General features: G+C 41.9%; 3 protein-coding genes across 5 annotated transcripts in view; 1 reads left to right on the top strand and 2 right to left on the bottom strand.

Moving 5' to 3' along the window:
• Positions 1 to 2,814: 2,814 nt before the first annotated feature.
• The window catches only part of snrpa (small nuclear ribonucleoprotein polypeptide A), a 286,754-nt gene continuing 263,188 nt past the window's right edge, over positions 2,815 to 26,380 (bottom strand). Inside the window, exons 1-7 of one of the 2 annotated variants that reach the window (XM_072392389.1) lie at positions 4,963 to 4,988; positions 4,560 to 4,639; positions 4,282 to 4,454; positions 4,027 to 4,200; positions 3,657 to 3,821; positions 3,481 to 3,569; positions 2,815 to 3,394 (exon numbers count right to left, since the gene is read on the bottom strand). In XM_072392389.1, the coding sequence (XP_072248490.1) occupies positions 3,235 to 3,394; positions 3,481 to 3,569; positions 3,657 to 3,821; positions 4,027 to 4,200; positions 4,282 to 4,454; positions 4,560 to 4,632 (834 nt within the window). In that variant the 5' untranslated portion in view covers positions 4,633 to 4,639; positions 4,963 to 4,988 and the 3' untranslated portion in view covers positions 2,815 to 3,234. Of the gene's footprint in view, positions 3,395 to 3,480; positions 3,570 to 3,656; positions 3,822 to 4,026; positions 4,201 to 4,281; positions 4,455 to 4,559; positions 4,647 to 4,962; positions 4,989 to 26,380 lie in introns of those variants that run through there. The other variant, XM_072392388.1, reaches the window with a different exon arrangement.
• Positions 5,120 to 10,095, top strand: actmap (actin maturation protease). 2 transcript variants are annotated; one of them, XM_072392387.1, is made up of 7 exons: positions 5,120 to 5,554; positions 5,655 to 5,864; positions 6,107 to 6,175; positions 6,319 to 6,428; positions 6,663 to 6,792; positions 6,935 to 7,005; positions 9,359 to 10,095. In XM_072392387.1, exons 2-7 carry the CDS (start codon positions 5,674 to 5,676, stop codon positions 9,697 to 9,699), a joined length of 912 nt encoding a protein of 303 aa, XP_072248488.1. In that variant the 5' UTR covers positions 5,120 to 5,554; positions 5,655 to 5,673; the 3' UTR covers positions 9,700 to 10,095. The 2 variants fall into 2 exon arrangements, with proteins under 2 accessions (XP_072248488.1, XP_072248487.1); XM_072392386.1 differs by having other exon boundaries at positions 5,121 to 5,554; positions 6,319 to 6,443.
• On the bottom strand, positions 10,068 to 25,871 carry itpkcb (inositol-trisphosphate 3-kinase Cb). The gene is made up of 8 exons (XM_072392385.1): positions 25,741 to 25,871; positions 22,052 to 23,413; positions 14,460 to 14,559; positions 13,945 to 14,158; positions 13,378 to 13,582; positions 12,799 to 12,900; positions 12,181 to 12,252; positions 10,068 to 12,054 (listed from the first exon to the last, which is right to left on the bottom strand). The coding sequence occupies exons 2-8, from the start codon at positions 23,222 to 23,224 to the stop codon at positions 11,845 to 11,847; spliced, it is 2,076 nt and encodes a 691-aa protein (XP_072248486.1). The 5' UTR covers positions 23,225 to 23,413; positions 25,741 to 25,871; the 3' UTR covers positions 10,068 to 11,844.

Raw genomic sequence — 26,380 nt, 5'->3', positions numbered from 1 at the left:
GATTGCAACTCAGACAGAGTCAAAGAGCAAAGATTCGAGTATGTACAGGTTGGTATATATCCAGGCCTTCTTCAGTGTTGATTAAGTAGGGATTCACTGTAGTGGCCTAAATCACTTTTTCTGTATCACTTACAAAACTATATCTATTCCTACAGAGGGTTTTTCAACGGAAAGACCCCATGAATACATCTACCGGATGAAGCTGGGTGTAATCTCTCCAAAAGAGGAAGGAGAGGCCGTAATGTGTTTGGCCACCGGGCCATTCTTGGTGTCCCTTGGCAGCGTGGTGGCAATGTCGCATTATGTGCTGCCATCAGCAATCATGGGGTTGTCCACCATCATGCCAACCTGGGGCCCTACAACACTCACCAGCTCCTCATTTTCCTCAGTCAAATGCGAGATGCTCTGTTAGGGCAGCAGGATGAGCATCCCGTCTATGTTGTTGTTGTTTGGGACAATGTGAGTTTTCACAGAGCCCTCCAGGTTAGAGAGTGGTTCAGTATGAACCAAGGTTTTAGCAATCATAGTTCAGTTTTGAGCACAGATTGAACTGTTTGGAGGTGCAAGTTTGGTTTTGCAAGAAGAGAGTCTGAGGTTTTGTGAATGTAGCTTGAAAATTGGGTTTTGTGTTCACAGTTTAGAGAAAAGGAGAGCAGCTTTCAAGAAATGTGTCTTAGCAATCGAGAAACAACTGGAATCCTTGTATCCGATTTCATTTTGGTCGATTCAAGCTTTCAAAATTATTTAGGTAGTCCGTTATTTATAGAGTTTAACCCAACCTACTTCATGTGGATGCTGCGAGTGTGGTTTTAGCAGATCTGATTGACAGTTTAATCAGACCATGTCTTTGAGTCCCTTCTGATACAGGAGATGACAAAAAATGACATGTTCAGTCAGGCTTCTTCAGCTCTGCTGCAACAAAGAATGATACAGAAGATCATTCGGGCTGCTTACAATGACTGTTCATGGTCAAAGTACTCCAATACTATCAAATATTTTATCCTCAGTCCGACAGTGCTACACATGACTCTCCCTGTAACTGGGGTGTTTTTACAACAAGCTGGTCAATAGAGACTAAACATTTAAAGAAATAATAAAATTAAAAAGTCTCCTCAAGTCTCAGTCCGTTTGAAATAATCTCATCCGGTTTGAATCAGTTTATTCACTGTTTACATCAAGTGCAGATGAAACAAAAAAGCTCTTCAGGAAAGTTTTGCACCCACCTCCAAAATTCAGTGTTTTTGAGGGCTTTAGACACGCATGAGATTTGCAACCCAAAACGTATGGATATGTTCTTTTTAACATTTAGCTATATGCCGCCTTTCAGTCCCTGCAACTGAAAGATTACCATTTTGGTGAATAGGAAGGCATGTTTGCAAGATCATACCCCACACACCCACGGCGCCCTGGTGGCTAAGGTCAGCACTTTCTCAAGGCAAAATAAGGGAGTGTGGAAAGGCTTGGGAAACTGCAGAAGAATGTGAATTTTTGTGTACTTCATCGGGCTGACCTGAAGACAATTACTCAGGGAACAGTTTAAGTCCACAACAGGGAGGCCCTGTGTGCACCGGCCACAGTTGATAGTGCCAGTCTAAATTAAGCCTTTCAGGCCAAAGTCACACATCATTCATTCTGTCTGAGGCTCATAAATCCATCCTTTCAGACGAGGAGGTGGTGCTTATTGGTATGTAAGCAGTCTGCAAACCTACATAATCTACAGGCTGAGAGGAGTGAAATAAACTGTGAGACACTGTAACCATTACCTTCCTTTTATTGAATAGAAAACCAATAAAACACTTTAAAATAACTTAATTTTGTGCAGATGTGGGAATTTGCAGTGTTTGAGAAATATTTTGTCTGAATACAGTTCTTTCTCTAAACCTCCAAAGCTACACTGCTGACGATCAGCAAATTAGTTCATCTGACCATAACTGGATATTTAAATGGCACAGAAACAAGTTAGTCTGACCAAAACCGAGCTTCTAAAAAACCTGGCTAACACACATCCACATAACGCAACTGAGCATTGAATCACTACTATACGCTCAACTAAACTTTAATAGGTCTCAGCTCTCAGTGCATGCTTCATATTTCTGTCTTTTTGCATACTTTTGTAAAAAAAAAAAAACAGGTGTATAATAAAGCTGCTCTCATTCACATATTTTTGTCAATTGGCTAAATATGTTGCATATCGTGATGTAAAATAAAATAACACATTAAGACAACTTAGTCTCTTAAAGCATTTCCTGACTGGAAATGAAAGAAAAAGATAGAAGCAGCAGAATATCTTCTCCCACAGAGGACTGAAAGTGACCATTCAATTCACAAAATAATGAACATTCTGTAGCTATTAACACTCTTCAAGTGTAGGTTCGCAGTCTTCTACAGCGAATGGTTACATATCCCTGTTAATCAAGTTTCAGTACAACTCAAAACAGAGAAGAGACGGAAATGGCTCAAATCCAAAATCATCTCCATGACCCTAACGGCTCCATTTTGTCCTCTGTGAGTTAAGGGAGGGTCCTAGTTTTCTCTAATGGATCATGGGGTAGTGGTCATCTTAACATCCAATGGCGCCCATACCTTACCGTAGAAAGAATGGGGACATCCTTTCCTTACCAAGCAGAAAAAACAAACTGTTGAGTAGGAAAAAGTGGGGGGAGTGCCAATAAATATCCCTGGCATGAGTTTGAAAAGTTAGCTCAACCTTGTAGCTACAGACCCAATATAACTGGTAAAAGGTTTAGAACACCACCTGTTGGCCAAACACAAACTTACATTCGCACCCAAGAAGCAGCATAGAAGAGGACTGTATTACATGAAAAATTTTAATTATAAAAAGCAAAAAGCTCCAGGTACAATGTCTGGTAGACCAGACTCTGGGTGCAATGCTTTATGAAAAACAAAAAAACACATGTCAAGTTGCTTGTGGATTTGAGAATAAAGCCAAAAACACTTAAACGTATTTGTCAACGTTACATCAGTACGATCCACGTCTCTTACTTTTTTCCAGTATTTTCTAAAAATCTTTCACCAATTCATAAAGACAAAACATAGCAACTTGACACACACAAAAAAAAAAAGTATACTTACATGTAATCCTGGGAGAAGAGAATTTAGTACTGAACATAAATCAGCAAGTCTAAAAACAGGGTAAAATCTTGCAGTTGCTTTTACATTAAAGAAAGTGTGTGTGTGGGGGAGGGGAGAAAGGAACCTGTACGCAGAGAGGTATCATTTCTTAGCAAATGATATCTTCATGGCATTTGTTTGCGTGATCTTGAAGCCTTGTAGTGCATCTCGTGCAGCGCCAGCCTGCACCTCATTCTCAAACTCCACAAAGGCGATGTCGTGACGACCAGGGACCAGGCGCACCTCTTTGAAGCCAGGGAACCTAAAGACAACCACCGTCAGGTTCAGACTTTAAGAGATGTACATCTCAAATGAACAAATACATGCAAAGAATGAGTTGATACTGACTGGTTGAAGAGCATGGAGAGCATGAGCTCGTTTGTCTCCTCAGGCAGGTTGGTGAGGAAGAGGATGTGATTGGGAGGATTTTCTGCAACCTGTGAAGAGTGAGTGATGGTCAGGACACGAGAATCCAACATTTTTGGGAGAAACAACATGTTCTCTGAAAACAAAAGACATTCTACCTGCTGCGGCATCTGTCCAGGCATCATCTGACCAGGAGGTATGCCACCTGGGGGCATCTGGCCAGGTGCCATTCCCGGGGGAGGCATCATACCTGGAGGAGGCATGTACGGCGGCTGGCCTGGAATGTGCATCATGCGGGGAGCCTGGCTCATGGGAGGCATTCCCTAAGGAGTAAAATGTGTCGATTGCAAGCTTATATTTTCTCCAAAAAAGCAGTTTATACATTTGCCTTCCAGGTATTGTCTATGATCTCCGTCCAGATGGAATCAAATTATAAGCTTCATTTGTGTTTTCTGTATCAAAACGCTCATGCTGTTGTGCACCATGTTAGTGTTACAATTGTGCAAAAACAGTATTTGCTCCACTTACAGGCATAGAAGCAGGTACACCAGCCACCATGGCACCAGCTCCCGGTACACCTTTCTTTGCACCTCCTGCATCAGCTCCTTTGGGCTTCTTTTTCTCTTTTTTGCGGTCACGCTCCACATAGGTCCCCTTCATCTTAGCGATTATGTCGGAGTCTGTCTTAGAATACTGGATACGCTGTAAGAAAACAAAGACATGTTAAGGTCACTCTACCATGACAGCAGAAATTTGCTTTACAGGTCTACTAAATTAACCTACCATAGGTTTGTCATAGAAGGGGAAGCCCTGCATGGATCTCAGTGCATTTGAGGCGCTGTTGATCTCTTTGAAGATAACAAAGGCCTGACCCTTCATCTTCAGGTTTCGTGCAACCAAGATGTCCAAAATTTGTCCAAATTGTGAGAAGATTGCGTAAAGCGACTTTTTCAACTCTAAAGTAATGAAAAACAAGGAATTTGTGAGTTTGAATTGGAAGGATCGTTCAGTAGATTATGTATACAACGGAAACATGGAAAAAAAGAGTGTCCGAAACTTACCATCTTTCTTGATTTTCTCATTCAAGTTGTTGATGTATATTGTATGGTTGAGCCTTACGTCAGTAGTTGCCATCTTCTAACTTAAGGGTTAGTAGTTGAAAAGGAGAAACTCTTTTTATTTTCAGTTTTAAAGGCTAACTCCAATTAGCAGCTAAGTGGCTAGCTAGCATGAGAACGTTTGCAAACAACCATCCAACATGAGGAAAACGATTAGCATGGAGGCTAACTACTGACTAATAGCTAGCTAACTATATTTATCACACTAAATCCGTTTAAAGCTTAGGATTGATTACCAATATTCAAAGAAAATGTCAAATGGAACAACTAAGCCCACAAATAATTTGGAATTTGAAGTTATAACAACTAAATCCTTGTGACGGTTAAACTCGATGTCAGTACTCACCCCGAGATTGAATGAAACCCCAGCCTTTAGAAATCCCGTTCCCTGTTCTCGCGTTAAGAAGCGACAGTAACGTAGTTTCCGGTGTGTCTTCGACGTATTATTATAGGATAAACATTTATTTGGTGTTTTGATTGTAAATTACCAAATATAATGACATCATAATAGTCGTATAGGACAACACCACATATTTTGATTGTTGTAAAAGAAAGTGTCGCATGTGTACTGTCAAATCAAACAACAAAAAAAGAATAAACTGTCGTCGCTGGAGGTCGGTACATATCTTTGCTGTTTAAATGTGATCCGAGAATATAAGTGAAGAAGAAGAAAAGAAGCGCGAGAGGATACTGCCAAATATGGACACAACAGGAGCGTCAGCCTGCTTCCTCTTTAGGTTTGCTAGTAAAATAGGTGAGTGTTGGTTTGCAAAACTGTGCAAGTTACTCACTCGAAATAACAGGACAGTAGCATTTGTACTTCGAGTAATACCTAAATGACATGTACCAATGAGTTTAGCTAACTAATGATTTTTTGCGCTGTTTGTAGACTACTGAACAACTGGCTAAGTTGTAGGGAGCAAGAGGAGACAGGTTGAGTGAGTGCCGGTTGTGTTTATGGGCAGTTTTTAAGGCTTGCTGTTACATGCTCATGCAAAAATGAATTAAATGAGCTACTAACAGATCTGCTTCTAGCAGGGTTAGGGACTCAGAGAGAATGTCAGTGGAGTTTCCACTGTCACCCCCTCCACCTCCTCCTCCACTACCACCTCCACCTGCTCCTTGCGCACCACCTCCTCCAGCCTCAGCACCAAAGAAGAAACTATACCAGGCTATAGCCAGCAGCAGGAGTCCTGTAGAGGGGAATTATACAGAGGCCTGCTTACTGCTCAGTCACAGAGAAAGCAGGTGAGATTTACCACAAGTAACCCAACCTAAACTCTGGTTTATTCATATCTAAATGTTATGTTCATGTCAGGAATAGATGGATGGATAATTTGATTATGTGCTTAGTCCATAAACATAGGTTGATAATAGATATAGAAGAAGCAAAGCCTGAACTGTATTGTGACATATGTACAAGTGTTCTGAATAACCGCTAACAGAGAAGTTGTTCACATGGAGAAGTGTTGCATAATGCAGTGTTTCAGTTTCAGGAAGGACCTGCAATGGATACTGGTGAACAAATATGTGCCTTCCCTTATCCAAGATGGTCCACAGTGAGTCACTAACTGTGGTGCCAATATTATCACATGATTAACATTTTCATCTGAATTTGACAACGGAAACTGTTGCTACAATCATTAGATTATTGTATTATTCAAGTCCTAGAAATGTGATTAGGAATGCGTTTACATTTCAGGTGTGGTTTGGTGGCTTTGTGGATGGCTGCTCACCTCCGGCAGCCACCGCTGAGTTTAAACATGGAGACTGTGATTCAGACAGCAACAAGCAGGGGATACACTGCTCAGGGTGAAATGTTTTCAGGTAACAGAAATGTTTCTACCAAAATGTCCGTGTGGGAGGAAAAAACACTGGCTCCAATGAACAAATGTTTAGTTTAAAGATACTGTTTTATTATCAGGCTTGTGGTGAACACTCGTTTAACTGTAATGATTCACTGTTTACTTTTCACAGTCCAGTATGGTTCATGTGCCTGGTTTAAAGTTTGTGGTTTCTTTTTTTTTACCCCAATGCTTTTGTCAGCCCACAACATGGCGCTGCTGGCAGAAGAGGTTTGTGGCTGTAAGGCTGAACTGCTGTCAGGAGGACTGAGTGGTAGTAATGCTACAACCATCGTCACCCACCTGTGGGGAGGTCAGCCTGTTCTCATCCCGTATCCTGCGCCTGAACAAATCAATCATCAACGTGTGCTGTGAAGGAAAATGCTGTATGTTGAGATTACTTACGTTTTTCTACATGCACAATCAAAAATAAGCTCATGGTTATCGTTTAAGGTTCCTTGACAGTATGCACAGGTATGATGAGGACTGCAACCATGAGCCATGCCTGCGTGGTGGTCATAGGTCACACTGGGCTGCTGCTTCAGGTAAGACTGGCTGGAGTTTTGTAAAGATGGTTCCGAAAAATTGGACCCACTGTGAAAAGTATATCTAAAGGTCAGCCAAACTGGTCCTTGAAACGTATTGGTTTCACAAAGGTGGTTTAGTTGAATATAGTTCCATTTAAGTCTGGCTGATTTCATGTGTTCGAAACACAAGCGTAACCCATCAAGCACACATTAGATCACTTCACAGTAAAGCGAATGGTCACATTGAGAAAGCATTTTTATCCAGCAGAGAGGGTCGTTACAGTCATGTGTCACTGGAACCCGACCAATCAACATGTCATTAGTCATTATCCATCCATTTTCTATACCCACTTCATCCGTTGGTCAGATCGCGGGGAGCCTATCCCAACGGTCATCGAGCGAGAGGAGGGGTACACCCTGAAGAATGTAGGTGAACTGCTTGAGTCTTGATCTGAAGAGGTGGCTCTCCTAGGTTGATCCATGCGTTTGTGGAGCTGTTGTCTGGTCTCTGCTACATAGAGGCCCACACACTCCTCACTGCACTGCATACACAATGCCACTCAGTTTGTGTTTGGGTGTTTTGTCCTTTAGGTGAACCAGTCTCTGTCTGAGGGTGTTCTTGGGTTTGAAGTGTACTGGAATGTCACGTGTGGAGAAGATCCTTCTAAGTTTCTCTGAGACTTATGGAATTACAAGATGTTTGAACATGTTCTTCTTAGCTCCTCTAACAGTGTGGTTTGGTCCAGATGTCTTTGTTGATTTGACAGTAACGGCCCTCTCTGCTTATAAGCTGATACTCCCCACCATCTAATTCAGAACTGAAGCCTTTTGGATGAAATGTCTTCAAGATCCAAGAAGTCCAGTTTGCCCTTATTCAAGCTCTTAGGATTGCACCCTGTTTTATTAAAGGGAAATAAGTCTATTAAAGTTTGACTTTCGCAACAAATTTGTGGAGGTTTTCTGATCCCACAGCCAGTTAAGAACACGGTTTCTCTCTGCCAGGATGCTTGGCCATGATTGACTGAGTAATGACTTTTGATGTAAACCAGAAAATTCCAAATGAAACTCTTAGGACATGTGAAAGCGGCTCATGCATACAACCAAATAATTGTGAAAGAGGAATGAAGTTAATGCTCTGGAATAGTCCTGACCGCAATCCAACAGTAATTTTTCTTGTTCAAGGACCTAAAGTGAGCAGTTCAAGTGATGAAACATGGCAGAGTTAAAGCTTTTCTGCACAGAGGAATGGGTTACGATTTCTCTAAGCTGATGTGCAGAACTGGAAAAGTTACTGGGAATGTTTAGTTCTAGTTGACTGACAGCAAAAGTTAACACACCGTCCCGCATAAACCTTTCACTGTCCGTTCAGGATTTATGCTGAAGAACAAAGTGGGAAGAGCTCATGAACTTAAGGAACTGAGGCTCATCAGCAAACTGAAAGTCTTTTATTACTGGATTGGAATAAACAGCAGCAGCCAACATGTGGTTAAGGTGCCATTTGAATATTTCAGATTGGTGGTTAACAACTCTCCCCATTTTTAAATGTAGGAAGCCCTCGATCTTCAATGAATGAATTCTTTTTGGTGACATTTTAAAGGTGGGAGAAATTGTTAAAAGTTGTTCTCCTTTTTAATGGAATTGAAAAGCACAGATGAAACGGCAAAAAAGTTTCTTTTGTCATCACAAGATCTGAATTCAGCACACTATTTCACAATGCTGCAGTAGGAAGGGAAGCGACTTAAGTGTGGCAGATCGATTGTAACATGGGGAAGATCTGATGTGAATCCAATTTACATGGTCATGCTAAACGGGGTTTCCATGGTGACCCCAGTCAGTAGTTATCCCTCCACTGGCTTCCTGTAAAGTATAGTTTTTATTTTTCAAGCTTAATCTGTGTCGGTTCCAGAGTAGATTTCTGAATTTCTCTGGTCTTACTCTCTCTCCCCAGACATCTTAAACCTTCCTTAGGGTTAGTAAGGGAGATTGTGTGTTTGCTGCAGATGTTCTGAAGCTTTGGAACAATCTTCTGCTCCCTATGCAATGTTTTCTTCATCCTTTGAGGCGGTTATGGATACCAACTAAAAACACTTATTTTTTTCCAGGTTTTTTTTTTTTTTTAAAAACTTTTTAGATGGTTGTTTTACATTCTAATAACTGCTACCTTGCTTTATGTTTCTCTGAATTTTGTCTGTTTTGTTCTGATTCTGCCTTGATATTATGTACAGCTCTTTGGTCCACTCTGGTTATTTTAAATGAGCTTTATTATTAAATCAGATTTGAACCTATCGCACAGAAACTCCTGAAATGATCCTGGTGAATGTTTAACATTCAGAAAGTGTCATCATTGCCCAGTTGCATTGATTGATTGCAGGTGTTCTCCTGGGTTTGGACCAGGGGAGTTTGAGCAAAGAGCACGCTCAGCCTGATCCCTCTCTGCCCTGGCTCTGCCTCGCCGCTGACGGATGCTCCCCGTGTCCCGCCGGCAGCGCGGCGCTCAGAGACGTTTACATCCTGGCTAAGCAGGGGAAAAGCCTGCGCTACCAGCTGTGGAGTCTGGACAGTGTCACCCAGAGCAACAAGCAGCTGAGGACGATGGACCCTCAGAGAGCTAATGATGGGACTCGGTATGTGGTTCCTGAAGGTGGGGTGGAGGCCGGGCTGGCTGGACAGGTGGTGTTGCTCCACACCAGGACACAAAAGCAGCACGACTGACGCAGCTCTGGTCAGAAGCTGTATGGAGATCAGCAGTTTGATCTGTTGAGAAGCTTCAGTTTAAACTATTACTGTGCAAAGTAACATTTTAAGTTGGACGTTTAAATGTGCTGACCTGATTTTACAATGAGTCCACGTGTATTACAGTAATGATGCTGCGTGGGCTCCGAGAATCCTTAGGAATAAATAATGACAACCTGAGATGTATAAGTTCAGTAAATGTCCACAAGGAAATATAAGTTATCATTCCTGTTCAAAACAGAATGGAAACAATTTAATGTATCAATTAAAAGCTTTATTTGATTATCTGTGTTGTTTTACGGCCTCCTGAGTGAGTGATGCAAGAAGGAAAAAAAAAAAGTCTTCCCCTCTTCTTTTCAGTTTATTGCAAACCAAGACCTGGATAAAGCAGGGATTTATTAAAGTTTAAACCACTTTGTCTCATGTTTTGCAACAGTAAAAACACACTGCCTTTAAAATACAAAACATAGTTCATATCCAGTTCTCTTGCTTTGAAAGCAGCATCCAGTTTGAAAACCTGACAGTTCATCACATTACAAATGCAGAGAATTTGTGGGAAAGGAATTAATACTTTGTAAACACAAACATTCCTCTTCCCTGGTATGTTTACTTTGCAGAGATGAAAAAAAAAAAATCTGAATTCCGATTTCATGAAGTCAAATATCTACAGTACTCCTAAAAGAAATGTGTTTCTTGAGTGAAATAACCTGCACAAACATCCCCCAGCAGACATCTGGGAGACTGAAAACTGACTGCCACATCCTAGCATGGGAATATCAAATAAGCTCATAAGCACTGCTGTGATATCCAAGTATAACAGCGTTGTTCCTCTGTAAACTGAGCGTTGAATGCTAAAATGCAGACCCATATTTTTCCAGTTTAGTGTAGCCAAGTGTGGTTTATAGCAATGTACTCGTGTTTAAAAGTAATTTTCTTGTATTCAGTTTTGAATGATCCTTCTAAACATTCAGATTTTCCAGTTTCATGGGTCGCGTGAGGCCTTTTCGAGGCCTAAACAGACAGATCAGCTGTATCAGGTAATTCCAGTTTCACTTCACCCTGCACACCACTGCTTTTCTGTAAAACTCTTGAAAGCAAATGTGATCAGAAAGAATCAATCACCAAATGAAATTCACGTTGAACTGTAAACCCAGCACGCCACTGCTGCTTCCCGGCTTAAGACGCACAGAGGCACTGTTTGTTTTGTTCAATGGCTTTGTGAGGATATATATAGTGCAACAAATTCCAAAGAAACATGGCTGCTAAGCTTCTTACTGTGCATTTAAATGGAGAAAAATATTATATCAGAGAAAAATCTGATCAAGGAAACGGTTTCTAGTAGAAGCGAAACTTTGGGATTAAATTTGAGTCAGTTTGTACTTGGGTGAACTCTTTGAACTGGAATGATCAAACAACTCTTAAAAATGCTAGGCACAGAAATTGTACAAACATAGTAAGGTTATATCAAGGCCAAAAAGAGATTAAATTAGGCTGTATTTACACACCAAGTTAGTGTAACACATGGTCTGACCAGTGTTTTAGTGTTGCTGTATATTTAAACATTAAAAGTGGTCCATGACAAAAAAAAAAACAAAAAAAAAAACCCACTTCAATGCTTGTCAAAAAGGATTTCCTCTGGATCAAGTTCATGGTTGAGGAACTGCCGTGTGTGACGCCAGCCAAGAGAGGGAGGTGTTGAGGAGGAAGAGGAGCAATAGTGTCTTTGCAGGAAAAAGTTACTATCAAAGGTCCACAAGTTCAGAGGACTGTATCCTCTGAATATAAGCCACAGTCCATGTGGCGGCAGGTACTTTTGTACATTAAAGTCTTCCTTTCTAAACCTTTTGCTTCAGCTCAGGTCACCTGCACCCAAAGCTCTACATAACACATTTCATCAGCCCTTTATTATTCCAGTTTGCAATAGAAATCACACTTTTCTTTTGCTTCCCCATTGACGAAGGTAGGTAGTGGATTAAGACTTTTGGATCACAGCAAGGCTCTTTGAGACAGAGGGAGTGATTTGAAAAGGTGAGTTTGATTCCTTTTAGTTTGTGTCATCTCTGGTTGTCTCTTCTCCACAAAGTCCACATCTTTTCATGCAGTCCTCTGAGTTTTGTCCTCCTCTCATGGCGTCTGAGGGAGCATACTGCTGAAGATGTCTATGAGGTTGTCCAGTCCCCACAAGTAGCCATCCTCCCTGTTGCCCTCCATCCAAGGAGTCCTGTGGTCCAGGGTCCGAGGGTCCGGCAGGGGAACGGTCTTCCCAAAGTCAATCATCCACACTTTGGCCTTCCCAGAGATGTCGTGCACAAACAGAAGAGAGCTGCCAACAACCTGCGATGGACAAACCAGAGTGATGAGTGAGGTCGGGTATGCGAGAGATGCAGTACAAAACCTGATAGGATGAAATGACAAATCTACACCCGACACAACAGGTTCTTTTGAGAGTGTGTATCTCACCTCATGTGTCCTGAAGAAAGGTGACTGCTCCAGGACTGACCGCAGCTCCTCCAACCGCTGCAGGTAGAGTTTCTGAGAAAAGAAGAAAAACAAAAGAAACGTAGGAAATCAGACCGTGAGAACCGAAACAGAGGAAGCTGCAAAACTGAGCAAGAATATACTTTTTATTCTTCTTTGCCATTATATTGAGTCCAAAGCTCCACATTCTTCAACTCGATAGATTTAAGCAATTGATTTTTGGACAGCAAACATGAAGCAACCACCAGCAGCCGGTGAACTTTGATTGCTATAAAGACGGGAAACTGGGGCAACAGTTAGCCTGGCTCTGTTGAAAAGTAACATAAAAGCTCACCAATTAACATTTTATTAATTCTTTAATGTGTGCAGAACCTCACACGTTGCATTTGTTGCTCATCAAACTATTTCATGGTCAGAAACTTGATTTGTCCCTGAGGAAACAACACAGGTGGCTTTTGTTACCTCTGGTTAGCCAGGCTAGTTGCTTGTTTTTGTTTCCAGTGTTTATTCAAAGCTACCTGATTGCTAGTAGTAGCTTCATATTTACTTTCTCAATGAACTCCTGGGAGGAAAACAAGTAGTATTGAACCAGTGCCATACCAGAATCTGAGTGTTGCCGCCGACAAAATCCTCCAAGGCCTGCATCACTTGCTCTCTGTGCTTTGTCTTCTTGAAGCTGGTGTTACAAGTTCCATCAGCTTTCTGATGTGCAACAAAAACAAACAAAACCACGTAAGATAAGGTACATCGTGTACTTGTCTCCTTTATGATGATATTTTGATTTGCACGGATCATGATCATGCCGATACACGTTGCTTTCCATAGATGTGAGAGTGAGAGATAGTGAAAACAACCACAAAACTGGATTTTAATGTGTAAGAGCTTGGCTGCTTACACTTACCAGAATGGAAAACAACGACGGCCCAAAATACCCACGCTGTGACCTCAGATATTTTCATTCGTATTTAAGCAGCATGCAAATAGAATATTTTCATATTGAGATATCCATTTGTTTTCAAAAGAACAAATATTTCCCTTAATGGCTGCAGAGCAAAACCAAATGTTTTTAAAACTTTGTTTTCCATTTCTGGTCTGTGCGGTCTGTCTGGTGTACTGAGCAATGCCGAGAACTACCGTCAGGCATGTAATTAGTGCTGGCTGCTCAGGATGACCTCTGACCTTAATGCCTTCAATGCGAAAGCCCAGGGTAGCGGTGGAGCTGAGCGTCTCCCTCCACTGCATGTATCGGGGTTTGAGGACACCCTGCTGAGCCCGTTCCTGTTCTGTGGGGGCCTCGGGGTCCACTGCGACCATCTTGTCATACATGTCCTTCCGCAGACGTGGGCGCTCTCTGGCTTTTATCAGCTCTTCCTCCAAGTATGTCCTGAAATTTAAATATTCATTTTTAATTTTTACATTTGTTTCTCTAATTCGTTGACTTTATTTCCACCATTTTAATTCTCTTTTGTCATGTGATTTTCTCATTGTGATGTCATGAATATTGTAAGTATCTACTTCTTTACGTCTTACTCCACTGTTCCTGTGAATCTCTTTGTTGTCTCAAAACACAAAATGACTTCACATACTGATGCAAACTGGGTGGAAAGAACTGCGCTATTGAAAATAAAAGTGTATGAAGGTTAATTTTCAAGGCTCGCCAAATCTTCCAAAAGCACAACTTAAACTGCAGTAGTCAGGGTGGTCGGAGAAAATCTTCAAACAAAAACACCATGTTCTAAATTTTACCTGCTGCCCATTTTGCAGTCCATGATGGAAGGCGAGTCAAACTCAGCCAGCAGGTCATCCATCAGGTTATAATCCTGCTCGTCTCGCTGCACTACGCCGTAATATCCAGGCACATAGGGACGCAGCGTGTCCTTCATTAGCTTCTGCAGGCACTGCTGCTCACACTCGCAGTATCGCTTCAATAGGCGTCCATATTCTCCAGCCTGGAAGTTACCTTTGAGACAAGAGAGTGAGGATTAAAGAAACATGTTGATTCCAGAACTTTCATCTGCTTTATGTGAAACGTAGATGAGAAGATTGACACATCTGAGCAGATAAAACAGGTGAGGTATAAGTCAGCTTTAGAGGTGCTGTCAGGCAGTTACTGTTGGACAGAGCCAGACTAGATGCTTCACCCTGTTTTCAGTCTTTGTGATAAGCTAAATCTATCGACTGCTTGTGGTAGATTTATGTTTAACAGACAGAATCGATCTTATCAGCCAAATCTTGACCAGAAATACGATATGAACGCATACCTGCATGGCCGGCTAGCTGCACCCATGGGTAACGCTTCTTGAAGGACACGACGAATGGGGACCAGTGAACCATGGTCTTCAACTTCTGCCAGGACTTATTCTGGAAAAAGAAAAACAAGGAATTCCATCCTCTTGTTAAAAAAGGCTGAGGGTGGCCAGACAAAACGCAAATCTGAAGCCCCGTCTAATCAGAGTGAAAGTTTCCCCTGCTGCTCCAACAAAGCACTGAGCCAAACGCAGGCCAAAGGAATGATTATTCATTAAAGGAAAACACACCCCACCGTGTGCGCACACACACACACACACACACACACACACGTATCAGTAGACATTGGACAAACCCTCCCCTTTAGCCAAGGCCAGGTGCATAACATACATGACAAAGCCCATTCATAAAACATTTACCAAAGGCACCACTGTGGTGTCGTAAAACAGAACCTTACTGTCTGAAAGTGTGTGCAGCGGGTATCTGTGCTGGGAAACACCAAAGCAGGGACAGTGTGCAACCGCAGCTTTGACGCAAGCAGCTTGAGAAGAACGGGACATGGACGGATATGCGTGTGTGGGAAATCACAGCCTATTTTGGACAGGTGTGTGTGACACTGTGTTTGTTACGCCACTGCACGGAAACACCAATAATAGGATGCGTTTATTGTGAATTTGTCAAAAAAAAAAAAAAAAATGTATATATGCGACGTGTAATTCCCTTTTAAACAGATACGGCGCGGATTAAAAAAAGCAAACAAAAAAAAAAAAGTGTGAGGCAGCACAGCTTCATGTTAGCAATAAAACGCAGGGACAAGAGGCAGTAATCATAAAGTTGATCTTTTTATTACTCTCTGTGAATTGCAGTTCCTCTCACTACTCCCAGCTGCTCTGTTCAAACTATTTCAAACCAAAACAGTCTTAATGCAGAACCCATACAAACACACAGAAAATGGAAAATGTGAGTCAGTGTTTACCTTAGAGAAAGAAAAAGGCTTTCCTTGAGTTTACACAGAGCTGCCTTTTAACCCAGAGATTTGACAGACTATGTTTTCAATCAATCTTTTTTATCACAAGTAACATCAAATAATCTGTTTATGTTAGCAGAATAAGATAAATGGGCCTAATGTTAAATTCTTTACTCTAATACTTTTCCAGTCTTGTTTGTTATCGAGGGAAAAGCGTGACGTACGTGAATATTTAGACCAAAAGATAACAGAAATACCTTACACATTCACATCAATCTTTGTCCTTTTAAACAAGATTAAAGAAAACTTGGCTGTCTACAGCCGTTTTCGTCACACTCTAATCCATATCAAGAGCTTCACCAAGAAGACCTCAATGACACGTTTCAACCCCCAACGTGACTTCAGCCACCTAGGTGTAAAAACAGTGTTGAAACATGGTGTACGTTTCACCAAATGTGTGACACAGAGGCCAGAATTTGCAACACGACAGAAATTCCTCTCACTTGTGTTGACATGTTTCACTGATTAAACTACATGCCGTACGTCTCGCCCATGCACGAGCTGGGGAAACATATCTGGAAGTAGAGCGGGGACGGTCTGTTGAACAGGCTCCCGACACGTTTGACGTTGATGTTTTTCAACGGTGCTCCCACATCATTTCGATTTATCTCTGAACACTGTCTCTTTACAAAGCACCTTCTGCGGTTACACAGCCGTTCCTGCATGCATCCTCTTTCTCCCGTAGCGGCAGATACGTTGTAGTAACAACCAGTGGGAAAATGTCACATAAAAAGCCTCAACCTACAGCAAACAACAGCACGACCTTCAAAAATCTGTCAGTAAAGCTGTTCTTTTTAAAGTAACGTCTAACGTCTATTTTGAAATAAACAACCATCTTTCTCCTTAATCTCCCCTAGTATTTATATGTAAAATGTCTGTGCAGTGGATGTTTGATGCTATACATATTAAATATCATCAGTACATAAGTAATGTTGTGCGTACATGTGAAAAACTGTCAACTTCTGACATTTCCTACCTGCTGCACAACATATTGTTATTACTACACACCGATGAAAATAGTACTACGAACCTAAAAACAACCTGCTGTTTGTATCATAAATATAAATTATACAGGTACTGGACGGATGGTTTGTATTCACGACTAACCGTCACATCTTTCACCTCCGTTTCTTTTGATTTGGCTTTTATAATCTCTCCTAACGTGAAGATGGACTCAGTGGCAAATGAAAGTCTCTTGGGGTGACAGGAGAGAAAGGTGAAGCAGACACCCAAGTTCCAGCCTCTCCTCTTCCACCTCTGTCATCCACGTGAGGCTCTCCTATTGCTGCATGCTGACAGCTAAACGTGCAAAGCCTGTGACGTACCTTAATATAAACGGCATTGCCAAAAGCCATCAATCTGGGAACAGAAGTGTTTTCAAAGGCTGCTAAAATACATGTTGAGGTCGACAGTGTTACAAAAAAAAGCCTGGTTGTTTTCATTAAAAGTGAAGAAGCTCTGCTGCCTCACACAGCATCTCCATCCCACACATATTTTGAACACTGAGGTCACATTTCACCCCACACAGTCGAACCTTTGCCATCTCCACTTTCTCTTTTATGTAACTCCTAACGTCTAACACGCAGCCTCATTTCGTACTCTTCGTTCTGAAGCCTGCCTCTGGTTTCCCAAAGCTTTGACATTGAAAATGTGCACTGTACACACTTCATTTTTTACCTTTTTATTACTAATTGAATCGAATGTCTAAGTTCCTCTGCTTTTTTATCCATCGTTTGCCTCATAGCCAGTGTACATGACACATGACATACAAAGAAACAGACTTTTTCTATCTTTTAAAAAGCAAATACTAGCCAGACTAACACACCCAGATCATTAAAATCACTCCACTCCTGTCCATGTATATTGGGACAAGAGTGGTGGTCCGGTTAAATGGCCCAACCAAGGTGCAACTAGCTCGACTCAATTATACAAGCAACTCTAACCTTTGCAGTTATTCTCTCTGAGATTTTTGCAGTTAGGATCTCATTAATGTTACGAGTATTGGTCATGAGTTCCTTTGCTGTTCACAGGACAACAATAATGATCATACATGTGAGAAGTCACACTGACCACAAGAATGTTCCTCCACAATCCTTCCAAAAGCCTATATTATGTGTGTGCAGGGCAAAGAATACACTTATCTGTTTGTTTACAAAGTACAAGGCTACACTGGACAGACTACACTTTACAGGCCTGATAATTAGCCTAAACTCCATAGGCAACAAGACACTGTACCATCAATCATATCACATTTAAATACCAAAACCTGTCACCTGCATTTGGGTATAATCTACTTTCATATCATCCTCCTGAAGCAGCATACCAGCAAACACATCTCGCAATAAGAGGTAGGCCGAATTCATTTTGGCACTGCAGCTCTCTGGATCATGATCCAGCTCTTACCTGGGAGACAGAGCAATAATGGAGGAGGAGGCAGGCGCTGACACAGGCGCAAACGACCCCAGAGACGAAGCGTGAGCGCAGCCAGCACAGAAAACTCTGCACCATCAGCACAGGGTCTCCCCAGTCAAGCACTACTTGGGATGTGTGCCACCAAGCTGGGCTGACGGTCCTCGCATTCATTTATAACCCCATTAACCAGAGTTCACTCTTAGCTCCTTGCTAATGTGGTGTCTTGTTCCAGTTAAATAGCTCCAGTCAGTCTGAGGACCGTTACTGGATAATCTTACGCTCACAGAAGCTCACACTGACTCCTTCGCGACAGCGCCTTTGTTATCGCAATTAAAAATTCTCCTGTTTCAACATTTTCACACTCCTCCCTTCCCTTTCTCAATACTTGATATCTTTGTAGCTGTCACTGAGTACATCAACCTACCAGCCGACAGCTGCCCCTTTCCTCTTTCTCTCTGCCTGCTTGAACTAGTCCCATTTTCTTTTACTTCCACCACCAAATCATTCATCCTGTTCCCAAAAGCTGCAACTCACAATGACTCGTCTTCTTCTTCTTCTCTCAGTATTGCCCTTCTTCTCCTCCCTCCTGTCCTGAATACCCACAGGGCCTGTGCTGAGCCCCATGCTGAGCCAATCTCCTGACAGATTCATTACCAACAAGGCAGCATGGGGGTAGGGACTACAGGCCTCACCAAACCCTCCCAGTGCTCTCCTTTTGTCTGCATGACAAGTTCTTCAGTAACATACAGAGGTGTGTGTTCAGAGACTGAGAAGAACCTGTCAGACAACTACCGTCAGCTAAAGGAGTGACAACATATGCATACACTGAGGGTGTTTCCAGGTACAGTTTATGCTCTTTTCGCAAAACTAGTTTATACAAACCACATCCCTTTCCCCTTTTCTGAAGTCTACATTCTTCAAGCTGCTCAGCTGTGTTGGCTGCTGAATGTACGGAAGAATCAAGCTCCAGTTTTGATAACTCTGTATTTATTTTTGATCATTCATCAGTTCTCCTGGTGGGACGGTCCTGCTGCTTCTCATTTCAGTATCACCATCAACTGAACTGAACTACAGGCTGTTGTTTTGAGCTCTGAAACATGCTATGATACCAATGACTTTCACCATTTTTGACCTACATTTATAGATTAAATAATTAGCAAATAAACATTCACAAATATATATATATAGCCCCAAATATATAATATATAGCCCCATATAAATATATATATATATATATATATATATATATATCATAATTTACTTTTCAGCTTAGAGGAAAAAAACGTGTTTTCAGCTTGCATAATGAGTGTTTTATGTGGTAAAGTGGGTTTGAAATTGTTTATAACATAGGTTTATCCATGAATAATCATTTCAGTTTTGTTTACATTCATTGAATGGTGTGTTATAATCTTACAAAGTTAAGCAAACAGTGCATATAATGTTCAAGACGAAACAATGCAATATATATTGGTATAACGTTCACAGTCATTTGCAGTCATAGCTGATATACATTAGAATATTCTCTACCTTTGAAAGGACAACAAACATGTATTTAATAGGTTTATAACTTTGCTGCATGGATGTTTTAGCTGCCGTGGGAGTGATATGGGGGTTGGACAACAAGTCTGCAATTGTGGCTCATGAGTGAATAAGCATGCATAAATAAGAATAATCACCCTATGTATGCTGCATGTTCCAAGTCTCAATGCATCATTTTCCCTGTGCTCTGCCTTTTGTCAGCTTAGCCTCGTTTTCCTTTTGTTTTCTGTTCCACAGCACAGTATGTCTCATGCTGTGTCAGAGGAAAATATCATATTCTAGAAAAGGCCAAAAGAAGGCACTGGAATAATCTGATAGTGACAAACAATGGGACTGAACAGACATACGTAGGAATTGACATCTAATAGCATTCAAATGTCAGGGACAGAGCAGATACTGTCCACGAGAGTGAGAACGAGACAAGGAGAAAAAAAAAAGTACCATATAAGGCAAAAATGTTGCTTAGCAACCGGCTCTGCCTTCAGCCCAATTTTCCATGACACGCTCAAATCTGAATGCAAGACGGCATAGCTGCGAGTGCGTGTGTTCACGTGTGAGCGAGTATCTCCCCACATCACAACGCCAACAAAATGTAGATGTACGGTTTTGTCTGGTAACTGACAGCAAGTCCGCAGCCATTTAAAGCCGATAAACAAAACGCACACCCTCAGTCTACCAATTACAACGGAGCGGTAACTCGGCTGCGAGGGAACAAAGCGGGCCCATTAAAAGCAGCTCTTATCAGAAACCACAGGTCAGCGTCATCGTGTTTGTTACAACAGCTCAAGTGCAACTCTTTAGGTGGCTCATTTCCTGGCTGGAAATGACACTCTCCAACCGAGCTGCTAATTCAAGAGGTCAATATTGTAACTGACTGTGAATGTTTGCCATGTGAAGAAATATGTATTTCTACATTGTACTCAAATGACTTAACTCAAATTTCTCAACACAGTAGGCTGAGTGGAGCCGAGACTTTACTTCAACTGGTGTGATCTTTGATGAAAGGAGCACAACTCGTTTTCAAATTTCAGATTTGTAGTTAGCTGCGATAAAAGTAATAATTTGAAGATGACATGTTATATATATAAAATATTTATGAAATTATACAGTCAATAACAACAGGAAGACTCAAATCTGTGAGTACATGAAGACCAATGGCTAAAAATGTGACTCTAAACCTTCACTAAGATCTGTTGGGCAATAACACAAGTGACACAATCTGATCCAAGTATTTCAACTGGACAAAGAAATACGGATGAACATATGGAGGATAATGTTTGACTTTGGTTCATTAATGTTTAAACTACACATTGTACTCTTTATTAGTTGACCTATACTGCATCGGTGAAGCTGAAATAAAAAGCTTACAAATTGAAAAGCAGCCTTCATGGTCCACAAAACTAACTGAGGAAAAATAACTGAAGGCTATACTATTAAAAAAACATGCGAGCAGGTCTTCTGTGCGCCGCAGCATGAATAACAAAGTGAAGCCACACGTCTTAGAGCATTAGTGCGTACTGACGTACGTGGATATTCAGGATGGACATGCTGCCGAGAAAAAAAAAACAAAACACTAAAGATACTGGAAGATCATCATCGGTCGAGACGTCCTGTTTTTATAAACATTCCAAGCACATCTAGTCAACAGTGCATCGGTGAATCACAACTTCCTACCAAGACACTTTAAACTCCACTGCATGTCTGGAGGGAAGCCAACATCCAGCCTCTAAGGTGTCACACTAACTTTGATAGCATCTGTAAAGTCTATTTACAGTTCAAGATTTCAGCTGTAATCAAAAGACAAGGAAAAAGATAAATCCAAAATGTGCTCAGTATTTAAATCGCCTACTGGCTGAGCCCATCAAAGCCGATGTGAGCTCATCTGATCATGACGTGCAGTAAGCTGAACAAGCCAGTTTGTCTACTTTGATTTAATTGTGTTAGTCATCTGTCATTACCAAGGGCGGTGTGGGGCAAGAGGTGAAATCTGTCAACCTCGACTGTAATTGCCGTCGTTTCCTAAAGTTGTCACGAAAAATCCACCTCAACCGGACGTGGGATGACAAGGGCTTTGTTTTTTTCTCATCTGCACAACTGCTCCGTTCAGTCCGATCTGACCCTTACATGAACTGTTTGCACAATACCGAGAATACTGTTGCTGTGTTTGTTGGGGCATGCTGCCCAAATGTGTGAAGTAAATATGGAAACACATGTGTCCCAATGTTCCTCTGAGTTCCCCGAAGACAGTCGTGAAGAAAGTCTGAATGTAAGAAAGTTGACCTGCACCTCTCCAGTACAGCGTGTAGCTGGATTTCAACATCTAACATTTATTCGATTATCTTGCCTTTCACTAACCTCTGTTATTGGACGTGTGCAGTAACTTTGTAACTGCTATTATGGTCCATTAAAGGGGGGCCAACAGCCCGAAGCACAAACTTTAACTATGTCATGGTATGTGGTAAATTGCACAATATATACAGTGTTTTTGTTTTATTTTCTGTGAGATTACAGCTGAGAATTTTCCGGTAAAGTAGATCAAATGATTCTAATCCTTTGCTTTACTGTGATTGTGAATAACTGATTTGCAAAGGTTTTTTCGAGGTATGGGATAAGTAAAAATACACTCACCCCTGTGCCATCATCCGGGCTGCAGAGAGACCGGGTCGGGGACAGACTGGACTCGATGTCGCTGCCGGTGTAGTCGTCCTCGGACTCCTCGAAGGACGAGGCTGAGGACAGGCCGATGGATGAACAGTTTGACAGCTTCCTCGGGGAGCGCATCAGAGCTGGGGACCCTCCGCAGCCGCTGTCCGAGCAGGGAGACTCGTCATCCGGGTGAGGTTCAAGGCACGAGCCGGTGCTGAGCTCTGTTTGGACCGTCAGCGGGACCGGTGACTCTTGGGAGGGGCTCGGGCTGGTGTCTCTTGTTATGATTAGTTTCGGTATGGTTCCTGGAAAACTCTGGCCACTCGGGAGGCTCCGATGGGTCTGATCAGAGTCCTTTCGGCTCTCGGTTTCAGCCGGAAAACAGTTTTTGTCACCGGGTGCTTTCGATGAACAAGAAATTGTGGCACAGTCGCTTTTTGTCATCTTTGCCTCACCGTGATCGTCGGTTATCGACGGTGCACCAACCAAATGTTGATCCGGGGGAAAGCTGGGCAAAGTCCGTTCAGTGTCCGGGTCAGAGGTGAGAAGGGGGGCTAAACTCAGATTAGTGCCAGTCGACACCCTAACCTCAGACACAATGCGATCCTGGTCGTTTCCCCCCAGTGGCAGATCTTCCATGGCCCTAGTTGAGGGATCCCAGGCATTGTCGTCTCCCACGGATCTCTGCTCCTCGCAGCCCGCGAGGTTACATTCACCGCTCCGTGTTTCCGATCCTGACGCATCGGACGGGTCAGTCGATGCCTTTCGGTTGACGGCTAGCTGGATACGTTCGGCATTATCACCTAGGCCGGATGAGGTCTCAAAACAACCCCGGACCTCTCGGTGCTCCCCAGCCGCCGACACAACGTCGTCCCTCGGCAACTTTCCTACTCGGTGGCCGCCGCGCGTTGCTGGATTTGCGGCTGCGTTTCCGCAACCTAAATCCGCTTCAGTTTGACTGGGATATCGTTTTCTCCTTCCTAAACACGACAACACTTTGTTTTTCATCGGATTCCTGTTCAGCTGCTCTCTCTGTGGTTTCTTTTCTCTCCTAAATCGGCGAATACGGAGTCGATGACCTGTCTCGTTTGCTTTCCATTTAGCTCTGCATGGTGTGGTGGTGCTGTGCGACAGAGCAGAGCGAGTTTGGCCCATCCTGCATGCCGTAGTAGTAGAAACCGTGAACCAGACACACCCTCAGTGGGTGATTAAAAAGATAAATAAAGCACTTAGACAGCGACCTCTGCCATATACAGTAAACCGTTAGTCACCAGTTTCACGCATTAAACTTGGGAAATCTTAAATTAGTCCATCCCTTTTCCTCCACACTGGGATTGCTCGAATCTGTGAGAAAAAGCGGACAATTAATAATTTAGTATTTTTTACCTTAAACTACACTAATCACAGTGATAATAAGACACAGAACTTGGAACAAAAAAAACAGGCATAATTAATTCAGATTCATTTACCCTACAGCACCTTTCAGGCCAAAAAAAACCTTCCAGATTAAATTAATCTGCAGCCCCAAATTGTATTCAACAGAAAATACAGCAACAGGGATCATTTAAATATTACAACAACAAAAAAATTGCAAAGTGTAAATAACTATGGTTTCACAGAGTTTAGGCCTGATTTTAGTGTACTGCTGCCCTCGTGTGTCTGGACACTATGCAGGTAGATTCAGTTAGGTGGATGGTTGTCTTTTTTACAGGTTTTTTTTTTTAATTTAATTAAATTTTTTTTATAAAAAAGACCACCAAGAAAGTGCAATGTGCAAAATATCAACATAACAGGGAGCGGATTAAAAAATCCTGAAATTCACAGATTGATCAGTCTTAAAAGTCCAAAAGCACCATATATTCACCGTACCATTTTGTAGAAAAAGCTAAAACATTGAGGTCTGACAGCATCATTGAATCATCATCCGGTGCAAATCGCATCTTTGAACGGCTAATCTTGGTCAATCCTATTTCCAACCACATTACTTGCTTGACTCAAACTAAAAACCACCTCAGGCGGTACATGCTGCATTAGGTTTTCAAACTACACACACAGAGCTGATTATGGTCAAGCTGCACGCTGAGCTATGTTCTGCCAGTGACTCACAGAATGCGAGTTGGCTCCGGCCCACTCATGGTTGCCAAATTCAGTCGGGTTTTGGGTGTGTGGCCTGGGACACTTAGTCAGATTTGTGCTGACTGTAGACAAAGTACGATGATCTGAACTACAGTTGCTACCTAGTTTAGCCTCAGCACCTGGACTTAGGTCAGTATGTTGGACCGAATAAGGGGAGACAGTTAAACTGAAACATTTCGGCCAGTTTTGAGCTTTTTTGCCAACCTGAGGGACATTTTCCTCAATTAAGGAGCTTTGTTATGCGACATTGATTTTCTTTCGAGCAGTGAAATCCCTCTTTATTTATCCAATATCACTCCAGATAAACCAACTATTAATCTCAGCACAAAAATAAAATGTTCAACATGTGCAATTCAAAACAATGCACATATAAACAGCATGTGAGTTGCAACTTTGGATTTCTGACAGTTAAATGAAAAATCAGACTACCTATCAAAAAACAAAAAATGGTAGACACATTTCAATGCATTCTGGTGGTGAAGAGCGACTAAATATGATTCAGTATCATAGCCATGACAGAGCTGGAGTCCCTTTGCTGTCAGGAGGAAATCTCAAAGAAAGGAAATGAGACAGGAAGCGTAACAATGGAAACAACGGCTCATAGTGAACCACTCAGAAACACACAGTCATGAGCATGCTTGTGCAATTATCAAATTATTATTATCCTTCATAATCTCACATGATGACTTCCACCTCCTGGTTGTTCAAGAGGTCACCAGCAAGTGGATGCAAGTACAGACACCCTGAGAGCAACTCTCGTCATATCTTTTAGGACAAAAACCTTGAATCTTCAGGAATTCTCCTGCTCTGGACTTGTGACCCATGTGTGATTTTTGGTCTTCAAGGAGAAAAAACTGGGTTGCATGTCTTGTCTCTGTTTTATTCCCTGAATCTTCTGTAAATACTTCTGCTTAACACAGCGGGCTCCTCTAAGTTTTCCTCGAGCACGGGTTGTCTTGCTCATCAGATTTCCATCAAAACAGCGGAGTGAATGACTGATAAGTCTAGTGCTATGCTGACATGGAGTGTATGTACTCATGCACCCATCTGCTCCCACCACAACAATGACACATAAATTATGGGAAGTTGGTTCTTTCAAACCAAGCTTCTATGAAACACTAAAAACGATCCAAGATGTCAGAGCCAGCAAAGGGAAGTTGTATTCACCAACCACCACTGTGTATATCATCACTTATCTGTTCTCTTGTCATCGGTTTAATCAGGAGGCCACAATGGAAAATACAACCGCCTCTAATTATGAGAGGGTTTATTTAGTGACAAATCTGTTTAAAGAACATTTTCCGTTTTGCAAAATGCTACCTGATGATTTCAATGTGCTTTTGTGAAACCTCTGTGAAGCATTTTTCATCGAGACTGACAAGACACTGGGCAAAATCGTGAAATAGTGCGAGTTTTGTTATCATAAAACATGAAAAAGGTTTTTTTCTGGCATTTAACGCCAGGACAAACTTTTGGCCACACTAACTAAAAGACGATATTTACACACAAGACAGTGGGAATTTTCCCAGACTCACCCGACAGATCCTTCTCTGTTGTGGCCGCGAAGCAGCTGTTAAAACGCCGCGAGTGATGTGGAAGTTTAACGTTAACGGCAGGGCGTGAAGATGCGTCTCTTCTCTATTCTCTGTTCAGCGAGTCAGAGCGAAATGCTGATGTGTGGAGTAACACTTGTGGTTTAATAAAAGAGGAAACGTTTGTGGAAATAGGGGCAGGTCTAACAAACACTTACAGGCTGGTTGGGGTTGCTTCAAGCGACACCTGCAGTTACCGACATTAGCTTACATGCTGTCAACGGAATGTAACGGTAGCTAAACCCCGATTCGGCGCTGTTAAAACACAACACTTGCCATTAAAAACAGAAGCTAATAAGCGAACGGACTACAGCTAAGCTACAGGACAAAACCCAAAAATTACACTGATATACTCTATACTATTTCTAATAAAACAAACAAAAAGACACGTGAAAGTGGCCGTGTCAATTTAGTCAACCGTGCTGCCTTTATGTGTTACCGGAAATATCTGCTTTACAGTCCTTAAATTTTGATTTCTTAGTTTGGATCCTCCATGAGCATCATTATTGATCATCACTACTCATTTACTTCAACGCTAAATCGAAAACATAAACAAAAACAATAGCGCCCCCACCCCCTCTTT

The sequence above is a fragment of the Leuresthes tenuis genome, unplaced genomic scaffold, assembly GCF_036924035.1.
Source record: "Leuresthes tenuis unplaced genomic scaffold, fLeuTen1.0.hap1 SCAF_9, whole genome shotgun sequence".
Lineage (NCBI taxonomy): Eukaryota > Metazoa > Chordata > Actinopteri > Atheriniformes > Atherinopsidae > Leuresthes > Leuresthes tenuis.
This window is presented reverse-complemented; position numbering and strand designations above follow the sequence as displayed.